The sequence below is a fragment of the Nannobrachium achirus genome (genome assembly GCF_963921795.1).
Source record: "Nannobrachium achirus genome assembly, chromosome: 16".
NCBI classification, from domain to species: Eukaryota; Metazoa; Chordata; class Actinopteri; order Myctophiformes; family Myctophidae; genus Nannobrachium; species Nannobrachium achirus.
This window is the reverse complement of record NC_137823.1, coordinates 56,534,998-56,547,497: the sequence shown is the minus strand read 5'-3', so window position 1 is coordinate 56,547,497 and position 12,500 is coordinate 56,534,998. Positions and strand designations below refer to the sequence as shown.

The 12,500-nt window shown below is 48.3% G+C and overlaps 2 protein-coding genes across 2 annotated transcripts in view; one reads left to right on the top strand and one right to left on the bottom strand.

Moving 5' to 3' along the window:
• The window catches only part of lama2 (laminin, alpha 2), a gene marked incomplete at its 3' end in the record, with an annotated part of 414,125 nt that overhangs the window by 195,099 nt on the left and 206,526 nt on the right, over positions 1-12,500 (bottom strand). The window contains 1 exon segment of the mRNA XM_080745043.1: positions 9,842-10,053. Coding sequence (XP_080601169.1) covers positions 9,842-10,053 — 212 coding nt within the window.
• LOC308300322 (tRNA-splicing endonuclease subunit Sen54-like) lies at positions 2,578-4,338 on the top strand (the record flags this gene model as incomplete). The annotated part of the gene is made up of 2 exons (XM_080744138.1): positions 2,578-3,214; positions 3,467-4,338. The coding sequence occupies 2 exons, from the start codon at positions 2,578-2,580 to the stop codon at positions 4,336-4,338; spliced, it is 1,509 nt and encodes a 502-aa protein (XP_080600264.1).

Genomic DNA, 12,500 nt, shown 5'->3' with positions numbered 1-12,500 from the left:
ATCCCCATTCTCCTCCACCTCACTGACTCATATGACACTATGCCAACCAGGGTGGGATTGGCTGGGTGACGAGGGGAAGCTCCACACCATGGGGGGCCGGATGGGGGGGGGGGGGGCTAGGTGATGAGGGGGAAGCTCCACACCATGGGGGGCCGGATGGGGGGGGGGGGGGGGCTAGGTGATGAGGGGGAAGCTCCACACCATGGGGGTCCGGATGGGGGGGCTGGGTGGTGATGAGGGGAAGCTCCACACCATGGGGGTCCGGATGGGGGGGCTGGGTGGTGATGAGGGGACGCTCCACACCATGGGGGGCTGGGCCTTCTGCTCAGCTGCTCCTTGGCTGTGGAATGCCCTCTCCTCCCTGACCATCTGAGAGCACCGCAGTGTGTTCAAGCTTTCAAAACGGGACTAAAAACCTTTATTTTTAACAAGACATTTGCCTAGATGGACTGATTGATGCCGTGATTGTTTTATTTATTTTATGCTTTGATTTATTTATTTAAGCAGTTGGGGATGGGTTGGGGGGTGTAATAGACAGTGTAATAGACAGAGTAGCACTTTGAGAATTGTGTCAAATATAAAGTGGAAGAAGGAAGAAATGATTTGCACTGCTCAAATAGGGACAAAGACTGACAGATACAGAGATATCCATATATGGGCATGAAAGGGACAAATGGTAGGACATTTCCCAGTGGATTCCTCGTGACTCGTGTCAGGGCAACCAAACTTGCAGCTTCCCAGAATGTCATCTTTCTAGTTATTATAAAAATAGATTCACCTGCTTCAGATATACACGCATGCATTTTATATATGTAAATAGGGAATGAATGCCCCGCCCTTTAATGCAAACCCCATTATACCTGTTTTCATAGGACCCGTTTTGACCATCTGTCTGCCTGTGTCCATTTATGCCCATATATGGAGATATCTGTATCTGTCTGTCTGTCTGTCGGCGTCCATTTTATGTCCATATATGGAGATCACTGCAGTTATAGTTCTGGGTCCATTTTATGCCCATATATGGAGATATCTGTCTCTGCGTCCATTTTATGCCCATATATGGAGTATCTGTCTGTGCCTCCAACTGTGTTGCAGACACAGTGCCGGTTCCCCCTTTAATGCAAACCTCATTATACCTGTTGTCATAGGACCCGTTTTGAACATCTGTTTGCCTGTGTCCATTTATGCCCATATATGGAGATATCTGTATCTGTCTGTCTGTCTGTCGGCGTCCATTTTATGTCCATATATGGAGATCACTGCAGTTATAGTTCTGGGTCCATTTTATGCCCATATATGGAGATATCTGTCTATCTGCGTCCATTTTATGCCCATATATGGAGTATCTGTCTGTGCCTCCAACTGTGTTGCAGACACAGTGCCGGTTCCCCCTTTAATGCAAACCTCATTATACCTGTTGTCATAGGACCCGTTTTGAACATCTGTTTGCCTGTGTCCATTTATGCCCATATATGGAGATATCTGTATCTGTCTGTCTGCGTCCATTTTATGCCCATATATGGAGATCTTTGACCATCTGTTTGCCTCTGTCCATTTATGTCCATATCTGTCTGTCTGCGTCCATTTTATGCCCATATATGGAGATCTTTGACCATCTGTTTGCCTCTGTCCATTTATGTCCATATATGGAGATATCTGTATCTGTCTGTCTGCAATCCATTTTATGCCCATATGCCCATATATGGAGAACGTGCGTGCCCGTGGGACGAACGGTTCTCGAGATACGCGGATTACATACATACATACACACTCAGAGATTTTTTGTTGACTCATGTGGCGTACGTGATGTCAGAGCCTTTTATGAAGTGATGTCACAATGAGTCAGAGCTTTCGCCGATTTCCTCCGGAACAGCCTGATGTCAACAATCAACCCCGCATAAGGAGATTCCGAACGTTTCGCGCCGGTTCGGGAAAACCGCGCGTCGGGTCGGGTCGAGGCCGGGCACTGCACTCCGTGCCGCGGCGGGGAACGTGCGTGCCGAATCTGAAGCCGATGGGACGAACGGTTCTCGAGATACGCGGATTACATACACGCAGACACGCAGAGACTTCTCGCATTTATAGATAGATAGATAGATGGGTACATATACTGATGACATCATGGATCTCCATATAAGGATACTAGACGACACACGACCGTCACACCAATTCTTGACCATCTGGCCAGTGATGTATATCGGACCAGTTACCCATGGAGACCCCTGCATGATAGTCAACAATGTGATGTCAGAACAAGCCCATATGGGCATTCCCATTCTTAATAGTAATGACATCGGGACAGGGATCTCCATATATGGGCATAAAACAGACAACGATGAAATTAATTTGAAAGTGTGACTCATGATGACATCAACAATCTCCATATATGGGCATAAAAGGGACATCAGCCAGAGCGTTGTGTCAGAGTGGCAAACGGATATAATACGGAAAAGGACCGACAGATACAGATATCTCATACTGGGCTGTAACATCAGACCCAAACAAACTGTGTCGTCATATATATAAGTAAAAAAACATCATAATCAATATCAATGTTAATTGAAATGAGTGTTAAACATGTTTGACCAGAACAAGGCAGCTGCTGAGCATGCAGCTGAAGTGGAGTTCTACAGTGAGGTGCTGAGTCCCTCAGAGCTGTTTGCGGCTCGGTCGAGGAACCATAAAATCCCAGCACAGGGACAAAAGGACTTCTTCCTTGATGACTCGGAGCAGCAGAGACAGCGGCTAAGACGGCGCTTGGATGAACACTGGAGCCTCGTGTCGGAGGAGCGGGTGGAGAGACAGGGGAACCTGGTGAAAGCGCTGTGGGTTCCACGCGAGAGAAGAGTGGAGCTGCAGTCTCCTGCTGGACGGTTCTGGCAGACGATGGGCTTTTCTGCCAACGGGAAGCAATGTCTGCTCCCGGAGGAGGCTCTGTACCTGATGGAATGTGGAGACCTGCAGGTGTTTCACCACGACCTTCCTCTGTCCATCCAGGAAGGATACGAGAGCTTTCTGTCTCCTGAGACGCTCACGCTGCAGCAGTACCAGGTGTTTGGGCATCTGAAGAGACTCGGCTATGTCGTGAACCGGTTCGATCCCGGTACGGTGCCATCTTCGCATGAGGACCAGCAAAATCTGCCATCTCCTACCGTCCCTATGCAAAGTCACACAGAATCTGAGGAGGATTCCCTCTGTGACAGAACGGAGGAGGGTGAACATGACAACAGAAATGAGAACGATGACGCTCCACCAGAGGAAGCTGCAGGGCCAACGTCGACTTTACTAGCAGTGAAAAGTGAAGATGATGATGATGAAGAAGAGAGAAAGACAGAGCCTCTAGCCAGCACCTCAACTGAACACATGCAAACACCTGCTGATGTAGAGGACTGTGGAACACCACAACCATCTGGTGATGACCAGCTCCTCTCTGTCTCTGAGTCTCCCTCAAACTCTGAGACCTCAGAGACCCAGAGCGTGCTGCGAACTGACCCCAGCAGTCCCTACCCCTGCAGCGGTGGCAGGGGCTGGTGGCGGACCTCCGTAGAAGAGCCCACAGAGGCGGGAGGACCACCAGAGCGGGACGATCAGTCCCCCGGGGCCACCTCCTCCTCTTCTCCACACTGGGACTTTCACTCCGTTCCCTTCCCTGACCTGGGCTCCTACAGGGGGAGTTCTTCCTCCGGAAGGCTGCTGCCCTGCCCGGACCCTTCCCTGCTGCCCGGGGCGGTGGCCGTGGGCGACTGCGACGTCGCCCGCTGGCTGCAGAGGCTCGGAGGCCAGGAGGAGGGGAGGATGATGTCGGCGAAGGAGCGGAGGCGGGAGGAGGACTGGGACAGGAGGAGGGACGTCATGGACGAAGACAGAGAGGCGCAGCGCTGCAGCGACTGGCCCGAGTATCACCAGCTGCAGGAGAGGAGGAGATGCAGTCGGCATGGCAACAGACCTCCCCACCTATGGGAGGGATCTGTTGTTCCCTTACACAATCCTAACCGTTACACCCTGACCGCGGAGCTGCTTGGAAGAATCAGCGTAGTCAAATCGTCAAACCTTCTGGACGGAGCATCCGCTCTGACCGGGGAGAAGGAGTGGAGGCTTTGTTTCAGTGTTTACAAACCCGACGCCGCGGCAGCCGGCTTCAAGAAGAGCAACCCGGCGAAGCCCTGTTCTTGCCTGTGTGTCTGCAGTTTCCAGGGTCCGGTGCCCGACCTGCGGGCGCTCAAAGGGCTGGCCTTCCAGAGCAGGGAGGTTCCCGTCACCTTCGCTGTGGTGGACCACGGTGACATCTCCTTCTACACCTTCAGAGACTTCTGTCTTCCCACTGACGTGTTCCCCTGAGGACATCAACCCACTGACGTGTTCCCCTGAGGACATCAACCACTGACGTGCCCCTGAGGACATCAACCCAACAACACCACAAGAAGCCCTCTCTGACATTCTGCCCACAGTGGATGTGTGTACTGTACATACTGTACTTGCATCTGAAATAACTATTTTTGCTTTTGATATATATCGTCGTTGTCGGGTGGAAACCTTGTCCAAAAGCATTCATTTAGTATTTATCATTTAAAAATCGCACCCGTGCGAAGTGAGCGGTGGGGGAGTATGACAAACTATGACATCACCGTCAATATATATAATATACATATATATGTAACATATATATGTCATATTTAGATTCTTCGAATGAGAGAACGGGGAAGACGGAGAATCGGAGCAGCAGGAGCGGTTTTGCAGTCGCTAAATTGCACTGTGAAGAAAAAAGAGTTGAGCCGGAAGGCAAAGCTCTCTGTCTACCGAGCAATTTTCGTTCCTACTCTCACCTATGGTCATGAAGTGTGAGTCATGACCGAAAGTATAAGGTTGCGGGTGCAAGCGATATTTTTTGGAGCGGTGCAAACCGCTCCTACGTTTGACTTTTTCTGTAGCACGGATGGAGATCCGTGCTCATACACATAAAGTAACTGACGTCACGGAACGGCCCATAAAAGGAGATAAGCATGTGTGTCTTGCTTGCACCGCTCACTTCACAGGTGCGATTTCTTTATATCATTATCAATTTGAAGTTCAACATGTTCAGCTACCACCAACCTTAATAATATATATGATAGCACACAATAAAACAGTGTGAAAGAGACACAATGCAAGCAAGATGCAGAGAGAGAGAGAATGCTGTTCAAAAGAGTTATTCAAACTTAATTTCATCCCTCAAACAAACAACTGCCCCTTTCAGTTACTATCTGAAACGCTCTTTTGACTATGCTCATTACAATTCGACCAACCAAACCCATCTATTGACTGGGCTACTTACTGTGTGGTTACAGACCCCCTTCCCTCCCCCAGAAAAGGAGAATACTCACATCCCCACCACTTCTGACAAACTAATGACGTCATGAAGCATATAAATCTGAATCCCAGAATGACGGTTTACCCTCCACACAACACGCCAGACATATCAGATTCCCCCAAATGAATGAAAACCTCCAGGCCCTTATTGGGACAGACACCGAACGTCTCCTGTCCCAACAGCTTTGCGGATGGGATTGATGATGACAATCGGTGAGAAAGTAAAGGATTTTTACAGTCTATTACGGCACAGACACACTCTCCCTGAACTCTGCTGCTCCCACTCAATAAAACTCATTAAGACTGAAAGAAACAGAGCGAGAGACGGAGAGAGAGAGAGAGAGTTAGAGAGTGAAGTAGGCAGAGGCAGGGGCGTCACACCAAATTCTGGGCCCTGGGTACAAGGATTCTCTGCGGGCCCCCCATGAATGTTAACTATTGAAAAATAGCAGATATACAAGCTCACAGCGCGGCACCGAGTGCCACGCTGCGAGCTTGTAGATCTGCTATTTTTGAAAAATTGTGAAAATTGTGTGCAAGAAAACTATGTTTCCATGTCAGTGGTGCTCAAACTTTTTCATGTCAAGGACCCCCAAAATGATATGTATTTGGCCCACGGATCCCCTATCTCAAAATATTTAGTTCCAGTGACCCCCCAGAAGCAAAATTTGAGTTACAAATACATATATTCAAAGATTTGCACACATTTTCACGACTTTTCAAAAATTGCAGATCTACGAGAGTGCCGCGCTGCGAGCTTGTATATCTGCTATTTTTCAATAGCTAAAGTTACTAGGGCCCCTCCACCTTGGGCCCTAGTAACTCAGTCCCACTTCCCCCCCCCCCCCCCCCCCCCCTTGTGACGCCCCTGGGCTGAGGCATTGATAGACTGACACAGCGTATCACAGAGAGAGAGACACAGCAACACAGAGAATGAGAGCGATGGAGAGAGAGAGAGTAGTTGTCTTTTAATAATTCCTGGTGGCCCTTTGTCATTCTCGCAGGATCGATAGCAGGCCCTCCATCCCGCAGACACGAGCAGCCGATCAGCGCTGTAGGAGAGCCATAGATCAGGCTGATTAATCGATGGCCATTTAGCTGGGCTCGGAGAGGCGGAAACAAACGCACAGAACAATGGACTATCAAATGCACATTAATAGTCTCTGCCTCGCCTCTCCTCTCCTCTCCTCTCCGCCCCGTCAGCCTGTCTCAGGGCTGTATTAACCATTGGGCCGGTAGGGCCGTGCCAGGGGCCCCTTGGCTCTCAGGGGCCCTTGGGGAACTGGGCCGCGTGGGTCATTGACAACTTACTAAAATTAAATGTAAAGGTAAATGTAATGTAATGTAAAGGATAGGGCCTTTCTGTGGTGAGTTTGCATGTTCTCCCCCGTGTCTCCTTGGGCATAGGCCCTCACACAAAAAACATGCAGTAGTCCTGGTTTCTATAACCACCTCCCCCTAGCCAGCCGGGTGCCTCCCCAATGTCCCCTGGCGCGGCAGGGGGAGAGCGGAAACCAGGACTACAGGTTAGATAGTCACTGGGTGAGAAAAATGGGTGCAAAAACCGTGGATAAAAAAACATAAAAAAAAAAAAAAAAATTAATGTGATTTGTTAATTCAAAATCAAATGTGTGGGCCCCCTCCTCTGTTGTCTACAGGTGCTTTATTGGCACGCAGGTGATCATCATGGCTTAAAATCCGAGCTAGGTAGTGCGTGTCGGGGCGGAGGGGGGGGGGTTATTGTGGGGGGTGGGGGCCCCTAAAAAAATTATAGGCCAGGGCCCTCGCGGGGGTTAATCCGTCCATGGCCTGTCTCTGTGCTATAGTCTGTCTGTCTGTCTGTCTGTCTGTCTGTCTGTCTGTCTGTCTGTCTGTCTGCCTGTCTGTCTGTCTGTCTGTCTGCTGGTATGTGGTGGTATTTCATGTCCAGCTCAGGTAGGGCTGTCACAATTATTACATAATAATAATCGTCTAATCGTAATTATTTTGTGATAATCGTCGTAATCGTTTACATGTTGAAAATGTTTATACATGTGTTCAAACATTTAAAAAATAGTGGAAATAGCAGATCTACGAGCTCACAACTTCTGAGCTTGTAGATCTGCTATTTCCACTATCAATGTTCTTTTTAAAGTGAAAAGTTGTCAAATATGTCGTTCGTTTCTTTGTATTGGGTTATGCGTCATATCTGCCATGTGCAACTTCAAAGCCGACAAGCCAAACAGAAATGTAATTGTCAACGACAAAAACACAATTAAATCGCTAATCGCAATTATTTGAGTGACAAATAATCGTCATGTAAAATGTCATAACCGTGTATGCCCGTCCGTCTGTCTGTCTGTCTGTCTGTCTGTCTGTCTGTCTGTCTGTCTGTCTGTCTGTCTGTCTGTCTGTCTGTCTGTGACAGACAGCCTCCCAATGCAGAGCACAGGTGTTAATAAAGATTTACACAAACAAGTGCCATCTGTACGCTCATCGTCAATGACATACTGTATCTCTCTGATCTTTGTTCTACTGTATACCTCCATCAATCTCTCTCCCTCCTCTCCTCTCTGGTTTTCATTATTTCCCTGTCCATTTTCTTTAATATGGCAGACAGTGGGCTGGTCTGATATTAAACCACCTACAGCTGTTTGCTGCCTCTCATGTGCCGTGCAAACACACACACGAGCATATCGTCGTTGTCGGGTGGAAACCTCGTATCTCCAAGTTTCACATTTGTACGTTCTTTCGCAAAGCAAAGCCCTGCTTCATTATACAAGGCCGTCGCACAAAAGTAGTGAAAACAGCAGATCCACAAGCACACAACGCCTCGCACCGCGAGGCGTTGTGTGCTTGTAGATCGGCTGTTTTCACTAGTTTAAATCATTTTTAGAATGAAAAAATGCAAAACGAACGGTTTTGGACATACAAGGTTTTCACCCGACAACGACGATATACTGTGTGTGTAATTGAACACACACACACACACACACACACACACACACACACACACACACACACACACACACACACACACACACACACACACACAAAAGCGCGCGCACACGCCTTCCAGATGGTGAACAGTAGAATGAAAGACAATTCCAAGCTTAAAAAATTACGTTCATAGCAAAGGGCAAAATGGTCCATACTTTCCTTTGTCACTCTTAAACGATATGCGCCAGTGAGTGACGGCATGTCACCCCACTGCTGCTGCCTGGTTAAATAATGTCCTGATGGACCTGAAGAAACTAATATGTAGGATTTATGAGTTATTGTAATATGCAGTATGTAGTATGAGTGTACACAGTACACTATATGTATAGAGGAGAATCCAAGCAAGTAAATGTTAAATCAGACGTTAAGCACCTCCCACAGCCCAAATGGAAGGATCCTCTACTGCATAATTCCTTGGATGGCAAATCACAACCTCCACCCCTCATTTCTCACATGGCCATCTTCTAGCGCCACCATCAGACCGATTTTTTGCAAAACACATTTTTGGACAGTGCTCCTACAGATTTTGCCCTAAAATCACCCAAAGCGGTACACAGTAACTCTAAAGTCATGTCATCAACATGGATCTGTCCCATTTCCTATATTCCCTCCTGATTAGCTACGATTGCCTTCTAAAGTTTGTGTATGCGACGCGACGGTCGCTTATCTCCCGATTAGGGAGTCTTCATGGTCTTTTTCTCTGTAGTTGCCAATAGCCGACTACCAGTCGACTATTGGCATTATAGTCGGCCAATCAGATACAGAGTCGACTATAGAAATCCTTAGCCAGGGACAGGCCTAATATACACACTGTGTATATATATATATATATATATATATACCAGTAAGACTCCCTAATCGGGAGATAAGCGACCGTAGGTCACTTATCTCCACAAATAGGGCAAAAATGTGTTTTGCCAAAATCTTCCTGATCCATGTTGATGACATGAGTGTAGACATAGTGTGTAGTGATTTTCGTGATTTTAGGGCAAAATCTGTAGGAGCAGTGTCCAAAAATTTGTTTTTAAAAATCGGCCTGGAGGTGGCGCTATATGGGAGAGATTCATGTTGATGGGATGAGTGTAGACATACTGTGTACCGATTTGCGTGATTTTAGGGCAAAAATTGTAGGAGCAGTGTCCAAAAATGTGTTTTGCAAGAATCGGCCTCATGGTGGCGCTAGAAGAGGGCCATGTGAGAAATGAGGGGTGGGGTCTCCGCGCCGGCAAGGCGGACGAATAGGTACCGGCCCCGGCTGTCCCGGTCGCTCCTAGCCGGAGTTACGGCATTTTATGTGAGCTGCAGTGTAGGGGGTCCTCCACTGGGGGCGCCACCACTTTTGCATCCGTTCTGGAGCACCAGGAGTGGGTGGTCCCCGGGAATTCCCCGTGAGCAGCCCCGTTGGGGTGGTCATTTGGTCAGTTTAGCACATTTGGTCATTTTTTACATATATATATATAACTTTATACTGTACATATACAAAAGTTTTCTGTTTTTCTGTCCGATGTCTACTCACGCTGGCAGTTCTTTGCATTGATGGCGTCACCATAGTAGCCCTCGGCGCAGGTCTCACAAGCCGCGCCCCCGTAACCCTGGCGACAGCGCAGACACTGGCCGGTGATTGGGTCACAGCTGCGGGGCGCGTCCAAGTCCAGGTTGTCATGGCAATCGCAGGGTTGACAGGAGCCTCCTGGCACGGTGGGCTGGCCGTAGTAGCCGTTTGCACAGCTAGGGGGAAGCAGAGAGACAGGAAGCATAGCGTTAGTTCATGCAGGACATGCGAGTCTTGCCCGCTGGCGGCTGCATGCGCTTAATATTGATGACATCGGGACAGGGATCTCCAAATATGGGCATAAAACGGACAAGGACGTAATTAATTTGCAAGTGTGACTCGTGATGACATCAGCGATCTCCATATATGGGCAAAAGAATTAAAGCATGCACACACGCACACATAGCTCAGGGGTAGAGAAACCGTTATTAGAGCACGAAGGGTTCCCGAAGGGTTCCCAGTTCGAATCCGGGCTCCCCCTGAGTTAATGTCGAAGAGTCCTTGGGCAAGACTCTGAACCCCTAATTGCTCCCGGTGAGTAGGATGGTGCCTTGCATGGTTTCCTCTGCCACCGGTGTATGAATGTGTGTGTGAATGGGTGAATGTAATGCACAATCTATGTAAAGCGCTTTGGATAAAAATCGCTATATAAATGCACCATTTACCATTTACACACACACTGCGGTTCCCAGGGCCACTGGGATCCGAAGCTCCAAAAGCATTGACTGCACAGCGCCAAATAAACTGCGCTTCATAAGAAATGTCAATACAAGCATGACCGTGGGCAGAGTCTAATCAGCCTGCATGTATGCACGCAGTCGATAGCAGCACATCACACTGTTCATTAAGTACAGTCACCTTTGGCTTGAATTCCAGCGATTGCACAGAATTAATTTTGAACATCAGCGTCATGCCTTTTATCTGTCTGGAAGATAGAGAGTGACAGACTTATACTCCGTCAGCATAGCTAATGAATGCACCCACACACACACACACACACACACACACACACACACGCACGCACGCACGCACGCACGCACGCACACGCACACATGCACACCAGGGACGTGCTGGGCCCCTGATTCAGCCCGGGAAAAAGAGTTGTAGAGGCCCTCATTGCACGTTACGGAGAGAGATCTCTCTCTATAGCGCTGCTGCTACTCAAAGATTTGCCATTTCAGATCATGACAAGTGACAAGCCAGTGGGCCAATTATTGTACATGAGTTATATTTTGTCGTTGTCGGGTGGAAACCTTGTATGTCCAAAACCGTTTGTTTTGTATTTATCATTTTAAAAATGATTTAAACTTGTGAAAACAGCCGATTTACAAGCACAGCCGTGAGGCGTTGTGTGTTTGTAGATCTGCTGTTTTCACTACTTTTGCGCAACAGCCTTGTATGATGAAGCAGGGCTTTGCTTTGCAAAAAAGTGTATCAATTTGAAACTTGGAGATACAAGGTTTCTGCCCGACAGTGACGATTTACATTGTTGGCCGCCCAGCCCCCAAAATGGAACGAAGGCCGACATTTTATTTACATTTTTTTCCTAATGGCTGGCCTGGACCGGCCGGGAATGAACCGGACATTCGGGAGTTGTCCAGCTTTTCCCAATGGCCAGCACGTCTCTGATTCACACACACACACACACACACGCACACGCACACACACACACACACACACACACACACACACACACACACACACACACACACACACACACCAAATGCTACCCTAATCTGATGAGAAGATGAGAGGAAATGTAGAACACATTTCAATAAGGCTTATTAAAGTTACACGCAGGAAAACAAATGTACACACGCACACGCGCGCATGCACACACAGACGCATGCACACACACACAGACGCATGCACGCACAGACACAGACGCATGCACACACACACACAGACGCATGCACACACACACAGACGCAGAGCCGACACAATATCAGTTCCCCTACTAAGCCATATTTTATCTAGCAAACACACACAAATCTCTTTCTCTCTCTCTCTCACACACACACACACACACACACACACACACACACACACACACACACACACACACACACACACACACACACACACACGCACACGCACACGCACACACAAGCGCGTGCATGGTCCCACAGCTCGTGTTTGGGTGTGATCCAGATAGCCTTTCCCGCTACGCTCTCTTATCTGAGACTACCCGCTATCTGTAGGAAGTGTTATCTGACTTCCTCTCCGTCTCTCTCTCTCTCCCTTTCTGCCCATCTGTCTGGATGCGTCTCACACAGTATGTAAAGTGCTTGTTAATTGAGTGTGTGATACTGCTGCGTGAGAGAGACAGAGAGTAGAGAGAGGGAGAGAGAGAGAGTCAGAGCGCACTGTGATTGCAGATTGGCTGATGGGAGTGCACTGCCATTTAAAGTCTCATTTATACACTGGCGTACAACAGTGTCCCATGCCAAAAAAACAGCCGATCTACAAGCTCACGTGGCATCACATTGCAGTGTGTATTAGTGTTGGGGGGGGGGGGCGAGTTTCTAAATTCTAGGAGAGCTAAGGTAAAACCACGCCCGGACTCATTTTTGAAGCGCGTGATTGGCTGAACCGGAGATACGGAGCGCTCCATTGTAGTCAC